The sequence below is a fragment of the Oryx dammah genome, unplaced genomic scaffold (assembly GCF_014754425.2).
Source record: "Oryx dammah isolate SB20612 unplaced genomic scaffold, SCBI_Odam_1.1 HiC_scaffold_29, whole genome shotgun sequence".
NCBI classification, from domain to species: domain Eukaryota; kingdom Metazoa; phylum Chordata; class Mammalia; order Artiodactyla; family Bovidae; genus Oryx; species Oryx dammah.
In genome coordinates, this window is record NW_024070213.1 from 35,598,788 (window position 1) to 35,624,781 (window position 25,994).

Below are 25,994 nucleotides of genomic sequence, written 5' to 3' on the forward strand. Positions count from 1 at the left end.
GCAACCTAGATGTCCATTGGCTGACGAATGGATAAGAAAGTGGTGGTACATATACATGATGGAATATTACTCAGCTTTAAAAAGAACACATTTGAATCTGTTCTAATCAGGTGGATGAAACTGGAGCCTATTATACAGAGTGAAATAAGTCAGAAAGAAAAACACCAATACAGTATATTAACGCATATATATGAAATTTAAAAAGATGGTAATGATGACCCTATATGTGAGACAGCAAAAGAGACACAAATATAAAGAATAGATTTTTGGACTCAGTGGAGAAGGCAAGGGTGGGATGATTTGAGAGAATAGCATTGAAACATATATATTACCATATGTGAAAGAGATGACAGTCCAAGTTCGATGCATGGAACAGGGCACTCAAAGCACTGGAACAACCCAGAGGGATGGGATGGGATGGGATGGGATGGGAGGTGGGAGGGGGGTTCAGGATGGGGAACACTTGTACACCGTGACTGATTCATGTTAATGTATGGCCAAAACCACCACAATATTGTAAAGTAATTAGCCTCTAATTAAATAAATTAATTTAAAAATATGAATGATAAATAAGTAAAAGTCATTCTAGAAAGTTACTAACCTCCTTTCATTCTGGGTTATTGTGCCATTTTCCAGCTTTTTAACTGTAGTCGCCAGCACTTTATTTGCATCATTGGCAAAGTCTAAGTCTCGGACCTCGGACAGTGGGACAGACACAATGGCAAATGCTTCTTTATCTTCTTTTGTTTGGCAAGTTCCAATCTGCAATGTGTTTTTCCATTAAGATTAGTTGCTTTATTAAAAAATGATGCAATACTCTTCAAGTACTAACACATCTTAGTACTGCAGAAAAGGTACAAAACAGAAGCAGATGATCCAAACACAATTCCTACAAGCATCACCCACTATGAAAAGCTGTAGAGACACAGATCTCTCCTGCCCGTTTCCTGCCTTGTTCTCAAAGCCTGACTGGCAGTGTTTTCCTTTTACCCGTGCCCTTTGCTTCAGTTTCAACAGAGGAAAGGAAATGCCCTTCTGGAATCTTCTTCCCTTCCTACATGCTGCTCCCATTCTCTTGGTATCTCTGCTGCACCTTCTTGAATAACAGCCCTTCAGTGACCTGACTGGGGGGCCTGAGTCCTTGATGAGATTCATTGCAATAATTGCTAATATTGACGAAGTGCAGTTGTGAGAACATGTCAGTCATCCAGTAATCCTATTCACACAACATCTGGATGAAAAGTAAACCATTCTCAGAAACATTTACCTTCAACATAACAGGCCTCTCTTCATCCGTGTCTATGGGGATGCTAGTGCTGGTTACCCACGTGTTTGTACATAAATGTCTCAACCGAACATATGAGTTCCTAAAAGAAAAATAATATTTTAAAAATGGTTTATAAAAAATTAACACACTTAATATTAACATATTTAAGCTTCATACATGATATGAATATAAATATATTTCGCACAGTTAACTGAGTGTAGATCAGTCATGTTTAAAGGGAAAATCTGACTACAGACTATTTCAAAGCATGCAGTATTATTACCTAGACTGGTAGTTCTCAAAATCTGGATCTTGGACCAGCACCATCAGCATTGCCTGGACACTAGTTACAAAGTCCAAGGTTTTACCCCAGTCCACTGAATCAGAGAATCTGAGCGTGAGGTCCAACAGTGAGTATTTTACCAGCCTTTCCAGGAAATTCTGATGTATACGAAGGTAAGAAGCACTGACTGTGTAACCATCTCAGTTATAATGGCTGTCTCACAGTAGTCCCTTTTGTGGTTTAACCATTTACACATGAAAGTATATAGTGTAGTCAATCCTCAATAATTGCAGATTATGTACCTGTGACAAATTATCTGTAACCCCAATATCAATTCTTGGGGCACTTTGGCAGTCTTTCTCAGACATGCATAGAGTGGCAAAAAATTTGATTCCCTGCCATTCACATCCCCAGTGAGGCTGAACAAGGCAGTGCTCTGCCTTCTCGTTTCTGCTCTTGAACCATCAACAAGTGTCTTTTCATGGTCTGTATATCACCATGTTTTTCACTGTCATTGGGGAATTCACTGTTGAAAACAGTCCCAAGCGCAGTGCTAAAGTGCTGTGTTGTGTTCCCGTAGAGCAAAGCTGTGCTGTGCATTACAGAGAAAATACTAACGACAGAGAAGCTTCATCCAGGCATGAGTTATAGTGTTGATGGTCATGAATTCAGTGTTCATGAACCAAAAGTATACATTAAGTGAGGTGTCTTTAACCAAAAACACATAAAAAACAAGGTTGAGTATAAACTGATTGACAAAAATACTGTGTCCAGAGGCTTGCAGGAACCTAACTCTGTATTTCCCTTAGGAGCAATGGTCCCATATTTGCTAATTCATGTTCCAGCAATAATAAGAACCAATGACAAGTGAATTGTGAGAGAGTGTATGAGAAAGAACAGCTAGAGCTTTCTCCAGCTCAAATATTATCATGTTCAGTGAAACTTTTATTGTCATTTCTTAAACAAAACGAATAAAGTGTCCATTAAAAGAAAACCATTGTAGTAAGTTCTCTGCCTTCAAGTTGCAAGAAGTTCAGCAGGAAAGATAAGATAAATCCCTATAACACAAGGCAGAAAGCACTAAGGCCAATAAGAGAAACTCAAATTGAAAAAAAAAAAAAAAGGCTTCAGGGAAAGAGATTTAGTCTCAAACACCATGGTTCTGCTTATTCATAAAAGTAGATCGAGACTGAGTTTCAAAAATCTAGAACAGCAAAGGTCCAATCATTGTCCAAATAAGCAGCAAAGGTCCAGTACTGAAATACCTCTGTGATACCACTTATCTTCTGCATGGAGATGTCATCTGGACTCAATTATCCTCACCATTGTAATTTAAGCATCTGGAAAGTGGGGCCATAGCTTATTCAGCTCCATGGTCATTCGCCCTAGTCTTACCCCTGCACTTTTTCTATAGATGTTTATGGAGTCAACCTAGATGGCTGAGTTCCAAACTAATGAGACCACACTTGAGCATTATAACTTGCAATTTCCAAGAATTCTAGAAATGAATAACTCCTTAGGACCTACACCACAAAAATCCTGTCTTAGAATCTTGATGTCATTTGAATGTCTAAAATATGAAGACATTAGGAGGACTTCCTGGCAGTCCAGGGCTTAAGACTCTTTGCCTTCCAGTGCAGAGGTATGGGTTTGATCCCTCGTTGGGGAGCTAAGATCCCACATGTCTCAAGGCCAAAAAAACAAAACATAAAACAGAAGCAATATTATAACAAATTCAATAACGATTTTAAAAATGATCCACATCAAAAAAAAATCTTAAATAAATAAAAATAAAAGATAAAGGTATGCATCATAGTGGTTAAGAGTATAGACTTCAGATTCACACACATCAGGATCAAATTCCACCTCATGAGCTAGACCTTGACTGATCACCTAGTCACACTAAGCCAGTAGTTCCCCAACCTGGCTGCACATTAGAGTCACCAGAAAAGCTGCTTCAGCCTGTTGCCCAGGCTGCACTGCACATTATTTAAATCAGAACGTCTGGGACTCAGAGAAGAAATCAGTACTTTTTAAAGATCTCCAAGTGATTTCACTGGTCTTTGTGTGGCCAGAGCATAAAGGGCAAAACGCTGCACAGGCGATTCCAACTTGAAGCTGACATGAAAAGCATGGTATTAACTAGTTCATCCCCGGTGGCTCAGAATTCGCCTGCAGTGTGGGAGACCTGGGTTTGATCCCTATGTTGAGAAGATCTCCTGGAGAAGGAAATGGCAACCCACTACAGTATTCTTGCCTGGGAAATCCCACAGATGGAGGAGCCTGGTGGGCTATGGGGTCGCAAAGAGTCAGACACTACTGAGCGATTAAGCACACACAGTACAGCTAGTCTTCAGTCCTGATCTGTTAGAATTGCTGCCAGAATATTTATAAAGAACTTGACAGAGTGCTCAGCACATAGCAAGAGCTCCAGAGTTATATTACAATAGTAGTTATCACAAAGTGTTCATTAGCAGAAGCTTTAAAACAACTAATGACAAAGGATATGTTAATACAAAAATCTGTTCTATAATGAGAAGGGCTTCAGCAGCTCTGAATAGTAATAGATGAACCCTTCCATATAGAGCAAGGCTCTGGGGCATGTCTATATAGTGAGATCTTTCTACCTTTTCCTTAAGCAAATTTTCTTGGTTAGAGTTCAAGAAGGACTCTATGTTTGCTGAGTTAAAATCTAAAGTAAGTAGTCAGAGCAAGGATTTATTAAGATGCCATGCTCAGAAAAGAAGGTCAGGGACTTGCATCAAGTCAAAACTTCATGTGTGGATCTCTTTACAGACCTCTGTTGGTAGCCCAAAGAGAAATGGCTCATGCAAGGCCAAGATTCAGCTACCTTTCGCCCATCCAAGTACCAAACAGGTCTGACCCTGCTTAGCTTCCAAAATCAGGCATGTTCGACTCAGCTACATATCTCATGAGTGAGAACAGCTGTGAAACAGCCCAGGAAGCCCAAGGAGCAGTAATTTCCGGCAGTGTTAGCAGAGCAACTTTTTACCTTCTCTGAAAGTAACCTGCACAGTAATGTCTGCATTTTGAGCGTGTACATTCAATCTAACCACTGGGATCTGCCCAAGGCCAAGGACAATCATGCTGGATCAAGGACAATTTAGAACAATCCCACCAAACTTAATAACAAAGGCAAAACTCTATGCATCTAGAGATTGCATTCTAGTGCTATTGTTGGAAGGTAGACAGTGTAGGTCAAAAAAAAAAAAAAAACTTCATAAAATCCAGACAAAACAATGTAAAACATTGTAAGTTAACAATTACCTCATTAACAACCTTCCTTCCCCCTCTTCATTTAGGTCTACTTGTCTCCTAGCTGGGCCTTCAGCACAGCTAGCAAATTTAAATATTTTTCCATTTTGTGTTCTTGCTGCTTGAAACACTTCTCCCAGATGGAGAGGGCTTGGTCTTTCAGATCATTCAGATCTTTTCTTAAATATCCTAAATCAGAGAGGTCTCATACCTAATAACAGAACTCTCCATATGCTTCAATTCTTCTTCAAAACATTTTCATTACCTGACCTTATAGTTTGTGCTTATTTGTTTATTACCTTTCTCTCCCATTTGAATTTAAGTTCATCACCAGTTTGCTCACAGTTGTCCTCCCAATGCCAAGGGCAATGCCTGGGAGGTAATCAACGTTCAGTAAAGATTTGTTGACTTAATGACTAAATAAATGAACAAATGGATGAATAAATAAATAAATGAATGAAATCTGGAATTTGACATAATAAAAATGTCATAAGTATTTTTAAATTAATTTTTACTGGAGTACAAAAATGCCGTAAGTATTAACGGAAATGCTTCTAGATTGTTTTTCATTTTAGTAACCACGGGACATCCAAGTAGTAGAAATAAATAATTCTTATGAATTTTTCAGAATTTCTCTTGTCCTGAACATTTCACTTATTTTTAAGAATAGAACAACTATGTTAATCTACTCATAAAAGAGGTATGATTTTTTACACTTGTTTTTCACTTATACTTGCTCTCTTGCTGTCACAAAAATTATATTAAAATTATGGTTTTAATTCCTTACCAACCAGTAAAATTATTCAAAGAGACATTATTGTTTAACCTGTTTCTTTGAGGGTTTTTTTTTTACCTTGGAACCAGGCAGTCTGCTCTCTGAAGAGTCGTGGCATCCAGTTCGAAAAGCGACGCAATGTCATTTCCATGCGGGACTGAGACCAAAGTGTACATGATCTTCTCCCCTGCCTGGCGTTTCTTCTTTGAAGCTGGAAGATCTCCATCTCTCTGTTGAGGTGGTAGAATGTTTTTTACTTTTATTAGGTTTCTTACTAAATTGGGAGAGAAGTGTAAATCTGCACGTATTTCTTCATTGGATTATAGTCATGCCTAGTTCACACGCTCCAGAGGACGTCATCTGGGTAAATTATCAAAGCAGCAACAGTCAAAATAGTTATGCCCCTTCCCTGATAGTAAACCTATTTTCACAGTAGTAATTTTGAGCATTCCACATATGGAATTTAGAAAGATGGTAACAATAACCCTGTATGCGAGACAGCAAAAGAGACACAGATGTATAGAACAGTCTTTTGGACTCTGTGGGAGAAGGAGAGGGTGGGATGATTAGGGGAATGGCATGGAAACATGTATAATATCACATAAGAAATGAATCGCCAGTCCAGGTTCAATACAGGATCCTTGGGGCTGGTGCACTGGGATGACCCGGAGGGATGGTATGGGGAGGGAGGTGGGAGTGGGGTTCAGGATGGGGAACACGTGTACGCCCGTGGCAGACTCATGTTGATGTGTGCAAGAACCAATACAATATTGTAAAGTAATTAGCCTCCAATTAAAATAAATAAATTTTAATTTTTAAAAAAGCTACAAAAAATAAATTAATTAAACAAACACAGAGGGACTTCCCTAGTGGTCCAGAGGTTAAGAATCCACCTTCCAATGTAGATGATGTGGATTTCAATCCCTGGTCTGGAAACTAAGATTCCACATGCCTGAGGGCAACTAAACCCACGCACTGCACTGACTGAGCGTGAAAACTCTAGAGCCCCTGCTCCACAATTAGAGAAAACCTACACACCACAACGAAGACTCTGCTCAGCCAAACGAAACAAACAAAAACACAGAGAAACAGTGGGCTGAACCATCCAGATTTCATTAACCTGGAAGCTGGAAGCATTTTAGAGTTTCTGCCTAAGCCCTGAAACACCACTGGGATATTAACTTGGAGTGAAGGGGAATCAACGGCAGGATTGCCATTCAGTTCATTGGCTATTCTATAAGATCCCAGAAGATACTATAATGTCAAATAAAGTGAAGTCAAATGGAATAGAAGCCTTTATGATGAAACTCAGCCAATATTTCCACTACATCCCTACCATTTTAAGCAGAGAGCCACACAAGACTGATGATTACGCATTTTCTCTTGAACTTCCCCAAGCTCCTATGTCCCATGGAAGGATCTGATGTATAAGAAAACCAAAACGGGATACAGCAATTATAATATAAGCTTGGTAATACTTCTACATATTTATCAAATCAATTAAGTTTGAATATAAGAGAGGACGGCTGTCATTGTACCATCAAAGGAAGTTGAAAGAAAATAGAGGAGGGAAGGGATGCTGGAAGGTAAATGAGAGCAGTTCATATCCAAAGACAAGCTTTGCTTTCAAGGTCGCCATGGCAATTTAGCACTACACCTGATCATTCCAAAATGTTCACTTAAAGCACCATCCCAAGGCTGTGAGCATCATTTTCCTTGGATCAGAAAATCTTTGCCATTTCTTGCTGGTGTCTTCTGTAAGTGGTGCACCACTGACCTACAAATGGGCAGAGGAACTGCCAGGGTCCGAAGTAGAAGCAGGATCGCTATCTGCTAAATCTCGCACAGCCTAGCAGTCCCTGGTAGCTCTTGGCATCTTTCACTTACAGGCCCTCCACAAAGACTCAAGTTCAAACTTAAATGAAGATAGGAGTCTGGCAAACTCTCCCCAGGTAGTTTAATCCCCGTAACAGTTGTTTCTTATCAGTAAGTATGAACTATGTTTATTCATCAGAAAAAAAGGTAACTTACTACACATTAGAAGGAAGCACAGGGAAAGAGGAAAGAAGGAAATGCAAAAACAGTAAGCAAATTACACTTGTGAATTTACACAAAGCTTCTCAGGGTACCCAAACCATTCCTTGGTTGTTCTTGCTAATCTTACAACAAAAAATTGAGAAAGAGGAAGAACATTATTTCATTTAAACAAAGAGATGAGTGCAGTTACCTGCAAGAGATGAAAGATGAGGGAAAGAGAGAAAGAAAGAGGATGGAGAGGGGGAGGACCAGAGGAGAAAGAGGGGGAGGAAAGAGAAAGGAGAGGAGAAAGAAGGGAACGCAATGGGGAGGAGGGAATAAAAAGGGGGAAAGGAGAGGGGAGCACTGAGAGCAGCAGGAATGCTCAACTCCAAGTTTAACTAGCCATCTCCATCCATATTACCCAAAGCCAGAGGCCTGGTCTGCAGCCCTCAGGCACTGAGTGAGTCACTCCTCAAAGAACAGGCATAATCGCAATGCTTAACAACCTTTAAGGTTTCTGAAAAAATTCTCATAGGTCAGAAGACCCAATTCACAGTCATCTGCATTGAGGCATGAAAATCTACGAACTAAAAACAAAAGTCTCTGAAGGGCAAAACACGATCCCATCTTGAGAGAAAACCTAAATGTCTTTAAATAACCCAATAAAAATGGCCTTGCCAGACAAGGAAGTTAGGAAAGAAGGCAGCCTGGGTAACATTATAGCTTAGGCTCATGGAATCTCCAGCTTGGAAAAGATCTTCATAGATCATCTGTGAGCTAAAAAGACTTCTTCCCAAATAAATCTCTGGCAGCAGCTAGTCAAGTGAAATTCTATTACTTGAAATGTCTTCCCTTGCATCATGAAAACACTGGTCTTTAATTATTCCCTACTGAAATTTAGGCAGCCTTTGTGCCTTTGTACAGTTTCGTTTATTTCCTGTATTTCAACTCTCACAGACAGTTGAGGGAGTCTGAAGAAAGAAAAATAGTTGGAGTGAGAAGGTCAAAATAAGAGAAGGAATGGGAAGTGTGGACACGAGAAAGAAAATAGGAATGTGCAAGAAAAATATGACACCAAAAGCACTTTCAATGAAAAATAATGATCGATAATCAAGGTTCCATGAAAACAAATTTCTCCTGCTCTGTGAAAGACACAGTCAAAAGAATGAGAAGATAAACCACAGACTGGAAGAAAATACTTGCAAAAGACATATTTAATAAAGGACTGGTATCCAAAATATACAAAGAACTCTTCTTAAAATTCAATAATATGAAAACAATTAATCGAATTTTTAAAAGAGCAAAAGACCTCAACAGATACCTCACCAAAGATGACTAACAGGTGGTAAATACATACATGAAAAGATGATCAATATCAAATGTCATTAGGGAATAGCAAATTCTCTAATTAGATCTCACTTGCAGCAATGATATACCATATACACCTACTGAATGGCCAAAATCCAAAACACTGACAACACCAAAGGCTGACAAGGATGTGGAACAACATGAACTCTCATTCCTCACTGGTAGGAATGCAGAATGGTACAGTCACTTTGGAAGACATTTCAGTGGTTTTACACAAAATGAAACACACACTATCCATGTGATTCAGCAATCATGCTCCTTGTTATTTACCCATAGGAGCTGAAAAGCTATGTCCACACAAAAACTTGCATCACAGCTTTATTTATACCTACAAAACATAAAAGCAAACAAAATACCTTTCAGTAGGTGAATGAATAATAAACTGTGGGACATTCAAACAATTGAATGTTATTCAGCACTAAAAAGAAATGATCAAGCCATGAAAAGACATGAAGAAACCTTAAAGGCATAGTTAAAATGAAAAAAGCCAATGTGAAAAAGCTACATACTGTGTGACTTCAAATATACAGCAGTACAATATTCTGGAAAAAGCAAAATTATGGCACAGTAAAAAGATCAGTGGCTGCCGGGGATGGGAGGGGAATGAGTAGGAAAAACACAGAGGATTTTTAAAGCAATGTAACTATTCTGTATGATACTTTTATGGTGGATACATGTCATTATACTTTAATCAAAGAGATAGAAAGTTCTACACCAAGAGTGAACCCTAACGTAAACTATGGACTTTGGGTGATAATGACTGATGTGCCAAGGTAGGTTAACCAGTGTAATAAATGTACCACTCTGGTAAAGGATGCTCATAGTAGGGGACCCTGTACTTTTCTGCAGGCAGCGGTGTATTGGAACCGTCTGTATCTTCCACTGAATTTTGCTATGCATCTAAAATGCTCTTTACAAATGCCTGTTTAAAAAAAAAAAAAAACCAATCTGTGTGTGCCACAACTATAGAGCCTATCCTCTAGAGCCCAGGAGCTGCAACTACTTAAGCCCATGCATCCTAGAGCCCATGCTCCGCAACAAGAGAAGCCACAGCAGGGAGAAGCCTGCACATCGCAACTAGAGAGGAGCCGCAGCTCACTGAGACTAGAGAAAAGCTCGCACAGCAATGAAGACCCAGGACAACCAAAAATAAATAGATAAATAAAGTTATTAAAAGTACACCGTCTGAGAGGGAATATTTGTAAGTTATATATCTGATAAGGGACTTGTATCCAGAATATAAAAAGAACATTTACAACTCAACAGTTGCAAAGACAAATAACCCAATTAAAAACTGAACAAAGGATGAGGCCAAACATTCCTCCAAAGAAGACAGAAAAATGGCCAAGAAATACTTGCAAAAGTGCTCAATCTCATTACTAAATAGGAAAATGCTTTAGGATGGTTATAATCAAAGTACAGACAATAACAAGTGTTAGGATGTGGAGAGACTGTAACACTCAGTCTCTCCCCATATTGCTGAGGAACACACAATGGTGCAGCCACTTAGGAAAAGTTTGGTAGTTCTTCAAAATATTAAACATATAACCAGCAATTCTAGGCTTCCCAGGTGGCGCTAGTGGTAAAGAACCTGCCTGCCAAAGCAGGAGATATGAGACATGGACTCAACCCCTGGGTCGGAAAGATCCCCTGGAGGAGGGCACAGCAACCCGCTCCGATATTCTTGCCTGGAGCAGCCCGTGGACAGAGGAGCCTGGCAGGCTAAAGTCCAAGGGTCGCACAGAGTTGGACATGACTGAAGAGGCTTAGCACAGACGCAACCAGCAATTCTCACTCTAGGTATCTACCCCAAAGAAATGAAAGTATATGACCATGCAAAAACTTGCACATGAATGGTCATAACAGCTTCATTTATAATAGCTGAAAAGCAGAAATAAGCCAAAAGTCCATCAAATGATAAACAAAATATGGTACATGCACCAAATGGAATATTATTTGCCATGAAAAAGAATGACATACAGATACATGCTACATGTATGCACTTTGAAAACATGTTAAGTGAGAGAAGCCAGACACTTAAAAGGCCATATATTTTATAATTCCTTATATGAAATATTCAGAAAAGGCAAATTCATAGAGACAGTAGATTTGGGTTGATAGGGGCTGCTAGTGGATATAGACTTTCTTTGGGGGAGGTGATTAACAAAATGTTCTAAAATTAGATAGTGGTTACAGATTCACAACACTGTACCTTCTAAACAGGAGAATTCTTATGGTATGTGAATAATAACTTAGTAAAATCTGCCTGCAATGCAGGAGACCTGGGTTAGATTCCTGGGGGTTCGAATCCTGGGTCAGGGAGATCCCCTGGAGAAGGAAATGGCAATCCACTCCAGTATCCTTGCCTGGAAAACCCCACGGACAGAGGAGCCTGGCAGGCTACAGTCCACGGGGTCGCAAGAGTTGGACACGACTTAGCGACTAAACCACCACCAAAGCTGTTGAAGGAAGAAACAAAAGGAAAGAGCAGGGAGGGAGGGAAGATGGAAGAGACAGGGAGGTAGAGGAGGAGGAAGGGAGACAGGGAGGAAAGAATAAAAGAACCAACTAACCAACTCAAAAGTACACTGTTTCATTATCTCTGCCATCCAACTCAACATGAAAACCCAGATATTATAGTAAGATATGGATGAAGGAAGTAGCTTTCCCTGGCGGCTCTGAAACGTACTGGTGACACGGGAATCACACTTCTGTCCGCCTCCAAGTAACTGAGTCAAGGTCTCAAGAAGATCTACACAATCCTCTTATACGGGGCCCAGGAGAACGTACCACGTGTAACCAGGAACTCCTTCTCAATAGTAGAAATGGTGGTGCCGTCCGATATTGAAGATAAAAATCACCATGATGAAGAAGGTGGACAAAGAGGAATAGGGAGATTTAAGAAGAGAAAATGCTAATTCTAAAAGGAGAACAGGAAATTCTTTTTTTATTGTGACATGAAAACTTGGGGAGAAATAGATCAGGAGAGTTACAATCACCAAGAAATATTATAGAAGAGCTCTTTTTGGATTTGGCAATGCTATTGCAGCCAAAATAAAGAGCCACCAACATAATGAGCGTTATTAACACACACGAGGGAAGACTGCCTCAGAATGGAAGAATGCAGAAATAATGGATGAGATCAGGCAGTTGCAGGAAGAAAACTCAAAGGATTTTTGAGACAAGTGGCTTAAATGTAGTATCAAAGAGGCACAATTAAAACACAATTTTAGCTAAGGAAAATAAAACCTAATCAATTATACTGAACCATATTTGAAGAAGGGCTTCCCTGGTAGCTCAGATGGTAAAGAATCCACCCGCGATGCAGAAGACCCAGGTTTTATCCCTGTGCTGGGAAGATCCCCTGGAGGAGGAAATGGCAACCCACTCCAGAATTCTTGCCTGGAGAATTCCACGGACAGGGGAGCCTGGTGGGCTAGAGTCCAAAGCATTGCAAAAAGTCAGACATGTCTGAGCAATGAACTTTCACACACTTCACTTTCGTATTTGAAGAAATGTTTTATTAACAGAAGATAAGCATGTACTCTAAATACTGGAGAGTCAGTGAACAAGTATTTGATAGTTTCTCTCACTGTAGGCCAGTGTAGACGCAACAAATTAGTATTCCAGTCTTCCTGGGGGCATTCCATATCCCTGAAAGGTATCTGTGCCATCTGCACACCAATCTTCTCATCATAATTTAGCTTTTGATGGAGACTTTCCTTCAGGGAAAATGCACTAACTGCCCCAAGGCTTCATATCTACTTAGCAACTGAGAGGGCTTCCCCAGTAGCTCAGTGGTAAAGAATCTGCCTGCAGTGCAGGGGACGCAGGTTCAATCCCTGCGTTGGGAAGCTCCCCCGGAGCAGGAAATTGCAACCCACTCCAGTATTCTTGCCAGAAAAATCCCATGGACAGAGGAGCCTGGTGGGCTACAGTCTATAGGGTTGCAAAGAGTCGGATATGAATAAGCGACTGAGCACAAGCACGGGGAGCTGAGAGAGGCCACTGCGATTATACATCAGTCATTTGTCATCAGTCATTATGCATCAATTCATTTAGTGGAGTCAATCCTCCTGTCTACACTCTCCTTTTCCCTCTTTTGAAAAGCTAATAGAATGAATTTTCTGGACATATAACGGGAGAGCAGGTCCAGGTTCCTAGAGACTGCCCTCCTACTGAAATGGAGCAGGACACTACGGTCCGTGTCCCCCATGTCCTCAGCCTGCCTTTTGTCCATGGAAAAACTTTAGCCAAAGAATAGGTTTAATCACCGAAGTGAGAACATGCAGAAACAAAGGAAACCCAGTCAAAGGAGACCAAATAATAATAGTTTAGCCATTAAGCAGAGTCAAGGACCTTTAGTTCCTCCTCAAGGGCTATAGGTAATATTCTGAGCCATAGTCTGTGAGCTGTTTTGCAGATAGTGAAACTCACAGAGAGTGGAAGAAGTAAACTACAGGATGACCACACTGTAGCCACGACATAAGCTGCCACAATTCAGAGAACTGGCCTCAAAGAAACGGAAACAAAGCAACCTTGGAAATGAAGATTAACTGTGCTTAAAACAATTAAGATGATATTGATCAGACCACCAGTGACCGATTTCAAGATGACTGTCGGGACTGACTGTGCTGTTTCTGCATGTAGCCCCCTCCCTCTGTCTATAAAAGCTCTCACCTCCAGACTGCTGAGGCGGGGAGGGGAGGCGGACAGGGTTGGGAGTAGGGAGGAGTTGGCTTTGGACAGGCATCTGTCCTCTCCCCCTATCCCTCACCAGTTGCCAACCTCGGAAATAAAGCAGTTTCTACCAACCTGGCCTCTTTAACGGCTTCTGAGCAACGAGCAGCTGAACCCCACTTTCTATTATATCCCACTTGGTAATATTTCCCTGTGGAAACCTGATAAGAGTGTCAGAGACCTCTCTAGTTTGACACTCCTACAGTGAACAATAAAAATCCTTGCCATACAGAAACCTCACTTATTAGGGCTAACTAAAAGCTCACTTTAAATTACTCATACTATTTAAGACCTGTGGTTTAACTTTAATTACACAGGATAAACGGAATGTATATTGTACCCCCAAATCATCTGCTTAGGTCCTTGGGGATAAAAAGCTTTACTGAACAGATAAGTTTCATTTATAAAAGCATAACAATTGTTTATTTGGGAATAGGAGCTTCTAACACAGTTAGAAGTTTTTTAAAACAGTGCTGCAGTCTAAACCTTTTTGCTATTAATCTCTTGTACTCTGTTAATTTGCTTAACAACTGTCATAAGCAGTTTGACAGCAAACTTCAAGCTAGTCCTTTGGAATTTTTTAAACAATGAAATGTGAATAATGAGTTACAAGTATACAATTTCTAAATGAATGGATTAAGTTTCAATATACAAGAAAATTAATGCTTTACTTCCATAATACAAAAACAGTTTTGTTCAAAATCGTGTGCTTGTGGCTTTTGTTTATAAACCCACATCTCTTTAAAAGGAAAAAAAAAGACCCCAAAACACTAGTTCCCTGCTGAGAATTACAGAAGCACACTTCTCTCCCTCTTTGCATCATGAAAATACATTACGGTACAACAGAGCTTAAACAGGTGTTAAATTTCACATCAGCTCATTCTCCCAGACTCTCTCAATTTAGGGCATGCAGGGCCTCAGAATGTTAACCTAGTCTGCTGGGCTTTTAGAAAACTAGCATTTGCACTTGGAAGGAAAGACACACCGTCTCTGAGACTATATAAGTTGAAAATCCCGTATAGGAAGCCAGAGAAGATACTAATGGCTTGTTGGCTTCTCCAGCTCCCCGGGGCCCTGCCGTAGCTTAACAGCAGGCAGCCTCCGGAAACACCTTCTCTGTTGACTCATTTGTGAGTCATCGAATTTTTAGCAGAGACATCACGTAGGGATTCTGCTGTGAGGAGCCAGAGACATTCGGTAAGAAATAATGTATGTGTTTTCAGGGCTGATTCAGACCTGTGCGCAGCCACTGCAGCCTAAGATGTGCAGGCATCTGTGTCTTGGTCCAGACCCTCTGGGGCTCTCATTGCAGACTTTATGTAACAGACACAACCCTGCCAGTTAAAGCTGCAAACACTGCTTCTCTTGCCAGGGTTCCTTCACAATCAAGTGCTCTTAAACGAATTCCTAATATGACCCCTTTTTTCTTTCTTTTCCTTATCATCTTACCACTGATGAATATATAGTAAAACTCAAAGAACTGGGGGAGTCTTCTTTCAGAATCTGTCCCCCAAAGAAAAAAATCTACAGAATAGAAGTTTCAAGTCTATTTCAGCAAAGTTTCATGCTTCCTAAAACATTTCTGTTTCATGTATGTTTTTGATGGTTCTCAAAGGAATACAATCTGGCTCCTAGGAGGTATTTGGTCATTTACAGAAATACTTTAAGTTGCCACAATTGGGTGAGGGGAGAACAGGGAGACCACTCCTGGAATCTAGTGAGAAGAGTCCATGGACGCTGCTAAAAATCCTACAATGCAAAGGACAGCCCCTACACCAAAGAATGATCTGACCCAAATATCAATATATCAGGACTTCTGGGGTTGAGAATCCCCAGCACAGACAAAAGACATTCCCTCAAAAAATCAGAAAACATTCCACAGAAATAAAGTAAGTGAAAATGAGTGGTGTTATCCTCCAAAAAGCCCCCTTCAAAGAGCATCTGAAAAGATGCAGGCTTTCACGGAGAAAAAAACTAATGACTGTCAGGTTCCCAGCTGGGCTTGATACAGTTCCAATATTTACAGGGTCCCTGTGGATGCTGTACATTTGTAAGATTGGAAATAATAGGCTTCTTTGTGGAATAAATACAGCAATTTGGGTCTTAATGGGAGCTCTGACACACTCCGCCTCATTTCAGCAGCACCATCCATTAACCTTTGAAACTTCAAAAATGGAAGGCAACACTTGATAAAGGTTTCTGAATTACAGGAAAAATATTAACTGGATATTAAATAGACAACATAAAGAACATTAGAAAAGAAAATAATTAGCATGGTCACAGTGAATTCAGTGTTACTGGAACCTAGATCTGAGGTGAGATAGCATTGTTTTGGGAAACAGATTTCATTTTTTACAGGCTACACTCCAAATGTTCCTCTGTTTCCTTTCTTAGACAGAAACGTCATTATTGCTAGGTGGTAAATGGTGTATAAAATGAGCAGCCATATTGTTAGCTTTACTGCTCCATATTCTCAGTTTTATTTACTCTCAAGCTAGTGGTTTCAGAGAGAAAAGAAAATGAAATCAAGTGTCCCAGTTGGATGTGCTTCTGAGATGACAGATGAGAGCCAATCATAAAATTCTATAGCAAAAGCAAATCCACCTGTGTGGTATGCAATTAAAGTATCACTAGTAACACTGCTTAAACAGAAGGGTGCTTAAGAGGTGGAAAAGAAACTGTATTTCAGAATACAAAGAAACAAAATCTAGCAAGTCTAACTAAGGCTTGATTAACACAAAGAGTGAACTTCACCATGGATTGATTACTTATTTATATGCTCTGTGTGGCTCCATAAGCCTTCACACACTATATTCTTCCACTCACCTCCACCCAGAAGCATCAATAGCATATCCAAATGGTATGGAGTGTAAAAAAGATGAGCACAGAAGATTTAATTCAACTATACAATTTGAAGCTTTGATATGAGGCCCTCTTAAGAGAAACAACTTACACTTTTTTAACCTACTGACATCTTTTAGACAAAGAGTTTTCCATCCATCTGCTTTGATTTTATCCGCCTGACATGCAAGTGAGGGATGTAGGGCGAACATCCTCATTCTATCAGACTGGTGAAGAAACTGAGTCTCAGGAAAGCTACCTGACTTGTCTGGGGCTATGCAAGTTTATGGTGGTGCTAAAGCAGAGCTCTCTTGTCTCTACACCATGCTCAAGAAGCCATACAGAATATCACAGAAATAAACCTTGATAAAGAGAAAAACAGTCCTTGACATCCAACAGCTGGCCTGGTATATGAGCCAGGCCTTGGAGTTGCTAGGAGTTGGCCTGACACTCGAGCTTGGCCTGGTGAATATGGACAATTTCACAAAACAGCAACACCAGATAAGGCCACTTCATGATTGGAATGGATCAAGGCAAAACAACACCACTTTATAACCATGTCTGAACACCAACAGACTGTGAATATTGTACAAGCCACAAAAAAATGATGATCCTGTTCTCCTTTACCAAGTATGAGCAGCTACTGCCTCTTTAGCAAGGACATGGATCTCACCTACCCTGCCCATAGATAAAATGTATTAAGATACCTCTTCATCCTGACAGCATTCCTATACACAGCAAAGCTTCACCTGTTTAAGTCATCCCCAAAATCAACTGCATAAGCCCAAACCCTAAAATAGGTTCTTCCTAACATGTGCTCACTGAGATACCCCACAGTTCCCCACAGTGAGAGTCCAAAGAGTAATGAACCCCGTTTGTTCAAGTACATGTATTTTCCTAGTGGTCTCTGATTAGAAACCATTGAGAGCACAAACAAGCTTACAAGAAGAACACACTGTGCTTTTCAAACATGGCTACTGGTGGCATTTTCCTAAGTCATCAGAAGGTAAGAGCCCAACAATCCTGGTACAGCTATTTGAAAATCAAGGCGAGAAAAGCCCATACTGGGGGATAAAACTGAATTACAAACAAAAGATCCAATTTATCTTAAAAAAAAAAAACTTCTCTATATAAAGATACTTTGACACGAATTAAAGTTTTTACTGGATCAGTGACCGGATAATTAAAGTGTTTACTGGATCAGTGACCGGATACTTCAGCTTATTTCTATTGTAAACATGATAATTATTTTGCAGAGAGGAGTCAAACAGGACTGACTCAGGTCCAGAAATTCTGATTTGATTCATCACCTCCATAATCATTATCCTTATAGAACATAAATCTGCATACCAATATAAAACAGTGATCACTTTAAATATTCGAACTGTTTCTATCAAACAGCGGAATTTGGGGTGATGCAGTAATAACACCTGCTTATTCCAAAAGGGATGGCTAAATCCCTACCAAATTGTATTATAGACTTTGTCTATTTTATATCAAAATATCTGGCTAAATTGCTTTCAGGGCTTCCCAGGTGGCACGAGTGGTAAAGAATCTGCCTGCAATACAGGAGACGTAAGAGACACTGGCTCGATCACTAGGTGGGGAAGACTCCCTGAAGAAGGAAACGGCAGCCCATTCCAGTATTCTTGCCGGGAGAATCCCATAGACAGAGGAGCCCTGCGGGTGGGCTACAGTCCATGGGGTCGCAAAGAGTAGGATACAACTGAAGTGACTTAACACCCATACAAATTGCTTTTAAAGAAATCCAGCCCTACTGAGAGTCACATATCAGTTCAGTTCAGTCGCTCAGTCGTGTCTGACTCTTTGCAACCCCATGAATAGCAGCATGCCAGGCCTCCCTGTCCATCACCAACTCCCGGAGTTCACTCAAACTCACATCCATCGAGTCAGTGATGCCATCCAGCCATCTCATCCTCTGTCGTCCCCTTCTCCTCCTGCCCTTAATCCCTCCAGCATCAGAGTCTTTTCCAATGAGTCAACTCTTCGCATGAGGTGGCCAAAGTACTGGAGTTTCAGCTTCAGCATCATTCCTTCCAAAGAACACCCAGGACTGATCTCCTTTAGAATGAACTAGCTGAATCTCCTTGCAGTCCAAGGGGCTCTCAAGAGTCTTTTCCAACATCACAGTTCAAAAGCATCAATTCTTTGGTGCTCAGCTTTCTTCACAGTCCAACTCTCACATCCATACATGACTACTGGAAAAACCATAGCCTTGACTAGACGTTCCATTGTTGGCAAAGTAATGTCTCTGCTTTTGAATATACTATCTAGGTTGGTCATAACTTTTCTTCCACAGAGTAAGCGTCTTTTAATTTCATCGCTGCAGTCACCTCTGCAGTGAATTTGGAGCCCACAAAAATAAAGTCTGACACTGTTTCCACTGTTTCCCCATCTATTTCCCATGAAGTGATGGGACCGGATGCCATGATCTTCATTTTCTGAATGTTGAGCTTTAAGCCAACTTTTTCGCTCTCCTCTTTCACTTTCATCAAGAGGCTTTTTAGTTCCTCTTCACTTTCTGCCATAAGGGTGGTGTCATCTGCATCTCTGAGGTTATTGATATTTCTCCCAGCAATCTTGATTCCAGCTTGTGTTTCTTCCAGCCCAGCGTTTCTCATGATGTACTCTGCATAGAAGTTAAATAAGCAGGGTGACGATATACAGCCTTGACGTACTCCTTTTCCCCTTTGGAACCAGTCTGTTGTTCCATGTCCAGTTCTAACTGTTGCTTCCTGACCTGCATACAGGTTTCTCAAGAGGCAGGTCGGTAGTCTGGTATTCCCATGTCTTTCAGAATTTTCCACAGTTTATTGTGATCCACACAGTCAAAGGCTTTGGCATAGTCAATAAAGCAGAAATAGATGTTTTTCTGGAACTCTCTTGCTTTTTCCATGTTCCAGCTGATGTTGGCAATTTGATCTCTGGTTCCTCTGCCTTTTCTAAAACCACCTTGAACAACTGGAAGTTCACGGTTCACGTATTGATGAAGTCTGGCTTGGAGAATTTTGAGTATTACCTTACTAGCGTGTGAGATGAATGCAATTGTACAGTACTTTGAGCATTCTTTGGCATTGCCTTTCTTTGGGATTGGAATGAAAACTGACTTTTTCCAGTCCTGTGGCCACTGCCGAGTGTTCCAAATTTGCTGGCATGTTGAGTGCAGCACTTTCACAACATCATCTTTCAGGATTTGAAATAGCTCCACTGGAATTCCATCACCTCCACTAGCTTTGTTCGTAGTGATGCTTTCTAAGCCCCACTTAACTTCACATCCCAAGATGTCTGGCTCTAGGTGAGTGATCACACCATCGTGATTATCTTGGTCGTGAAGTGCTTTTTTGTACAGTTCTTCTGTGTATTCTTGCCACCTCTTCTCCGTATCTCCTGCTTCTGTTAGGTCCACACCATTTCTGTCCTTTATCGAGCCCACATATAGAAAAGGAGGTAATCAGATATATGAAGCAGTAGACAGCATGGGGCAACAGCAAGTTGTACTCAGTTTAAATAGTTCAGTATAATTCACTTCATTTGCTCAGTCATGTCCAGCTCTTTGAAACCTATAGGATGCTGCACGCCAGGCTTCCCTGTCCGTCACCAACTCCCGGAGCTTGCTCAAACTCATGTCCATCAAGCCGGTGATGTGATCCAACCATCTCATCCTCTGTCATCCCCTTCTCCTTCTGCCTTCAATTTTTCCCAGCATCAGGGTCATTTCCAATGAGTTGGTTCTTCACATCAGGTGGCCAAAGGATTGGAGCTTCAGCTTAAGCATCAGTCCTTCCAGTGAATATTTAGGACTGATTTCTTTAGCATGGACTGCTTGGATCTCCTTGTAGTCCAAGGGACTCTCAAGAGTCATCTCCAACACCACAGTCCAAAAGCATCAATTCTTTGGTGCTCAGCTTTCTTTATAGTCCAAATCTCACATCCATACATGACCACTGGAAAAACCATAGCCTTGACTAGATGGACTTTTGTTGGCAAAGTAACGTCTCTGCTTTCTAATATGCAGTCTAGGATGGTCATAGCTTTCCTTCTAAGGTGATTTCATGGCTGCAATCACCATCTGCAGTGATTTTGGAGCCCCCAAAATAAAGTCTCTCACTGTTTCATTTCCCCATCTATTTGCCGTGAAGTAATGGGACCTGATTGCGCTTCCCTGGTGGCTTAGAGGGTAAAGCATCTGCTTGCAATGCAGGAGACCTGGGCTCGATCCTTGGGTCGGGAAGATCCCCTGGAGAAGGAAATGGCACCCCACTCCAGTACTCTTGCCTGGAAAATCCCATGGACGGAGGAGCCTGGTAGTCTACAGTCCATGGGGTCACAAAGAGTCGGACATGACTGAGTGACAACACCTAATGGGACCTGATGCCATGATGTTAGTTTTCCGAAAGTTGAGTTCTAAACCAACTTTTTCACTCTCCTCTTTCACTTTTATCAAGAGGCTCTTTAGTTCTTCTTCGCTTTCTGCTATAGGGCAGTGTCATCTGCGTATCTGAGGTTGATATTTCTCCTGGTAATCTTGATTCCGGTTTGTGCTTCATCCAGCCCAGCATTTCACATGATGTACTCTGCATATAAGTTAAATAAGCAGGGTGACAATATATAGCCTTGACATACTCCTTTCCCAATTTGCAACCACTCCATTGTTCCATGTCCAGTTCTAACTGGTGCTTCTTGACCTGCATACAGGTTTCTCAAGAGGCAGGTCAGGTGGTCTGGTATTCCCATCTCTTGAAGAACTTTCCACAGTTTGTTGTGAACCACACAGTCAAAGGCTTTGGCATAGTCAATAAAGCAGAAGTAGATATTTTTCTGGAACTCTCTTGCTTTTTCTGTGAACCAGTGGATGTTGGCAATTTGATCTCTGGTTCCTCTGCTTTTTCTAAAACCAGCTTGAACATCTGAAAGTTCACAGTTCACGTACTCTTGAAGCCTGGCTTAGAGAATTTTGAGCATTACATTCGTAGCATGTGAGATGAGTGCAATTGTGTGGTAGTCTGAGCATTCTTTAGCATTGCCCTCTTCGAGACTGGAATGAAAACTGACCTTTTTCAGTCCTGAGGCCATTGCTGAGTTTTCCAAATTTGCTGACATATTGAGTGCAGCCCTTTCCCAGCATCATCTTTTAGGATTCAAAATAGCTCAACTGGAATTCAATCGCCTCCACTAGATTTATTTGTAGTGATTCTTTCTAAGGCCCACTTGACTTCACATTCCAGGTTGTCTGGCTCTAGGTGAGTGATCACACCATCATGGTTATCTGAGTCATGAAGATCTTTTTTGTATAGTTCTTCTGTGTACTCTTTCCACTTCTTCTTAATATCTTCTGCTTTTAAGTCCATACCATTTCTGTCCTTTATCGAGCCCATCTTTGCATGAAATGTTCCCCTGGTATCTCTAATTTTCTTGAAGAGAACTCTAGTCTTTCCCATTCTATTGTTTTCCTCAATTTCTTTGCATTAATCGCTGAGGAAGGCTTTCTTATCTCTCCTTGCTATTCTTTGGAACTCTGCATTCAAAAGGGTATATCTTTCCTTTTCTGCTTTGTTTTTCGCTTCTCTTCTTTTCTCAGCTATTTGTAAATCCTCTTCAGACAACCATTTTGCCTTTTTGCATTTCTTTTTCTTGGGGATGATCTTGATCCCTGCCTCCTATACAATGCCACCTCCATCCATAGTTCTTCAGACACTCTATCAAATCTAATCCCTTGAATCTATTTGTCACTTCTACTGTATAATCATAAGGGGTTTGATGTAGGTCATACCTGAATGGTCGAGTGGTTTTCCCTACTTTCTGCAATTTAAGTCTGAATTTTACATAAGTTCATGATCTGAGCCACAGTCAGCTCCTGGTCTTATTTTTGCTGACTGTGTATAGCTTCTCCATCTTCAGCTGCAAAGAATATTATCAATCTGAATCTGGCATTGACCATCCAGTGATGTCCCTGTGTAGAGTCTTCTCTTGTGTTGTTGGATGACCAGTGCATTCTCTTGGCAAAACTCTTTTAGCCTTTGTCCTGCTTCATTCTGTACTAAATGGACAAATTTGCCTGTTACTGCAGTTATCTCTTGACTTCCTACTTTTGCATTCCAGTCTTGGGTGTTAATTCTAGAAGATCTTGTAAGTCTTCATAGAACTATTCAACTTCAGCTTCTTCCACATTACTGGTTGGAGTATAGACTTGGATTACTGTGATATTTAATGGTTTGCCTTGGAAACAAACAGAGATCATTCTGTCACTTTTGAGATTGCACCCAAGAACTGCATTTCAGACTCTTTTGTTGACTATGAAGGCTACTCCATTTCTTCTAAGGGATTCTTACCCACAGTAGTAGATATAATGGTCATCTGAGTTAAATTCATCCATTCCAGTCCATTTCAGTTCGCTGATTCCTAAAATGTTGATGTTTACTCTTGCCATCTCCTATTTGACCGCTTCCATTTTACCTTGATTCATGGACCTAACATTCCAGGTTCCTATGCCATATTGTTCTTTACAGCATCGGACTTTACTTCCATCACCAGTCACATCCACAACTGGGCGTTGTTTTTGCTTTGGCTCCATCTCTTCATTCTTTCTGGAGTTATTTCTCCACTCCTCTCCAGTAGCATATTGGACACCTACCAACCTGAGGAGTTCATCTTTCAGTGTCATATCTTTTTGTCTTTTCATACTGTTCATGGGGTTCTCAAGGCAAGAACACTGAAGTAGTTTGCCATTCCCTTCTCCAATAGACCACATTTTGTCAGAACTCTCCACCTTGACCCATCTGTCTTGGGTGGCCCTACATGGTATGGCTCATAGTTTCACTGAGTTAGACAAGGCTGTTGTATGTGATCAGTTTGATTAGTTAAAACATTTAGTTATATCTTTTTTGTACAACTAATTTCAGACAATTGAAATTATTCGTTAGAATGTTTAAGATTAGGCATGAAAATATTGAGAAGTTTTGTTCTCTTAAGTGTGTTTTCAGATCATAAAAATTATTTAAACTTTCTATTTGGTCATATAAAATTAGTTTACTTATAAATTTTGAACCACTTCTAGATGTTTACTAGCTTTTGTGTGTCATGGAAAACAGGCGTCTCAGGGTTGCCAATTTTCTACTAAAAGAGGGGAAACTGAATCAGTTTAAAAAATAGTTCACAGTCTTTTCCTGTAGGAAACTGAGAAACAGGAGTTTGATTTTTAGGTCTTGTCCTTAATTGTTTCTAAGGACAGCAGTTGCAGAAGTAACTTAAAATATAACAACAATAATATAAATGATAATTAGACATACAAAAAAAAAAAAAGAAATCTAGCCCATCATCTGGGCTTTATTTATATCACATCAAGGTGTTCTGAATTTCTGAATTTTTAATAAGTTTCAGGTATATAGCATCATAATTCAACATCCTATAGTACACAGTGTTGACTACCAGAAGTCTAGTTACCATCTATCACCACACAGTTTCACTTGTACCCCAAACCCATTCCCTCTGGCACATCCCTTCCTCTCTAAAATTTTATTGAATTAAATCATGTTGTCATCATTAGGTCATTTTCTTTACAAGTGGGGATGAGATGAGCAGGATGAATAATAGTAAGTATTTTTAATGAAAAATGATTGAGATCTTTTTGAGTAGCACACGGTAGAATATTAGAAACTAAAATTGTCTACTTGCTGAATAGTTCAATTTCTCTGCATAAATAAAACTCAAGTTATTTTGAATCAAAAATGATTTTTCCATTGTCCTATTTTAATATGAAGTCACAATTCCACTTCTCTTTCCTAATTTCTATGCACTTCTGAAAACTAAACCTAGACGAAGCATACCTCTGAGACCCAGCTGCCTTTAGCACTCTATCATAAATAGCCTCCAAATTGCTAGAAATCTCCTTAAACACCCACTACTGATCATCTTCTTATACTCTAAGCCACCTCATCATTTACTTTTATCTTTGATCCACAAACTCTACTCAGAGTCTCTCTCTCAGAGTCCCTAGTCTTCAAATTGTCTACTAACTTTTCAGTTTGTTCATATAAAATATAAATAATATGCTTGTATTTTATGGAGAAAAAAATAGTTCTACTCACCACATTTTTCCCTTCATTTTGGGCATCTCGATAATCAGGGTTAAGCTAAAAAAAAAAAAACAAACAAACTAGTTTTGAATTGCTATTACAAGTACATTAACAAGAACAGTGATCTTTAATTCCAGTTCACTATATTCCCAGAGAAGCCTGGTGTGCCGCAGTCCATGCGGTCGCAGAGTCAGACATGACTGAACAACTGAACTGAACTGACCTCATACTCACAGATGGCGAAGTGATGGAGAATCCGCCTGCCAATGCAGGAGACATGGGCTCAATCCCTGGGTTGGGAAGATTTGGAAGAGGAAATGGCAGCCCACTACAGTATTCTTGCTTGGAAAATTCCATGGACAGAGGAGCCTGGTGGATAGGCTACAGTCCGTGGGGTCACAAAGAGTTGGACACAACTGAGCACACGCATGCACACAGACAACATATACTTAACTAAATTTCACATAAAAAGAGGCTAAGAAAAAAGGTATTACCAAATACCTTCAAATCCGAGTGGCAGGAAACTAGAGGTAAAATATCAAAGCTATGACCTTTGTTTGTATCAAACAATTGACATTTTTGAACAAGTGACAGCTGACAATCTCACCTTCTAGGAAGCATTAGAGAAACTTCATTTTGCCCACCACAAAACCTGCCATTGACCAATAATGCAGACACCAAGTTTTAAAAGTAGACCAAAGGCAAGTTTTAACTGTGATTCAAGATCCTGCTGCATGTGCTATACACACAAGAAAAGAAAATCAAGGAAAAGAGGAACTATATATATACATATACACACACATGCGCACACACACACACACACACATATATATACATATACATACACATACATATCACCTATGTCAACTAATGCATGTGGATTACTTAACAAAAAAGAACTCATGTCTCTGGGTTGGGCTGTGGAGTAGTTTGGGGGTCATTCCAAACAGAAGCATGAGATCTGGATATGCTGTGTGTTGGCCCACACATTTCCAGCTGGCTAGAATTCATAACTCCTGACTCCCACTGGACTTCAGTTTAGTTGCCCAGTCATGTCCAACTCTTTGCAAACCCATGGACTGCAGCATGCCAGGCTTCCCTGTCCACCACCAACTCCCGGAGCTTGCTCAAACTCATGTCCATCGAGTCAGTGATGCCATCCAACCATCTCATCCTCTTTTGTTCCCTTCTCCTCCTGCCTTCAATCTTTCCACCAGGCTGCTGTTGCTGCTGCTGCTAAGTTGCTTCAGTCGTGTCCGACTCTGTGCAACCCCAGAGACAGCAGCCCACCAGGCTCCCCCATCCCTGGGATTCTCTAGGCAAGAACACTGG

At 40.4% G+C, this 25,994-nt stretch overlaps 1 protein-coding gene across 1 annotated transcript in view; it reads right to left on the reverse strand.

Annotated features, from left to right (window-relative positions):
- ITPR2 (inositol 1,4,5-trisphosphate receptor type 2) overlaps positions 1–25,994 on the reverse strand; it is a 594,002-nt gene that overhangs the window by 415,052 nt on the left and 152,956 nt on the right. Inside the window, exons 10-13 of the mRNA XM_040234592.1 lie at positions 24,675–24,719; positions 5,680–5,831; positions 1,268–1,367; positions 602–762 (exon numbers count right to left, since the gene is read on the reverse strand). Of these exons, the coding sequence (XP_040090526.1) occupies positions 602–762; positions 1,268–1,367; positions 5,680–5,831; positions 24,675–24,719 (458 nt within the window). The remainder of the gene's footprint in view (positions 1–601; positions 763–1,267; positions 1,368–5,679; positions 5,832–24,674; positions 24,720–25,994) is intronic.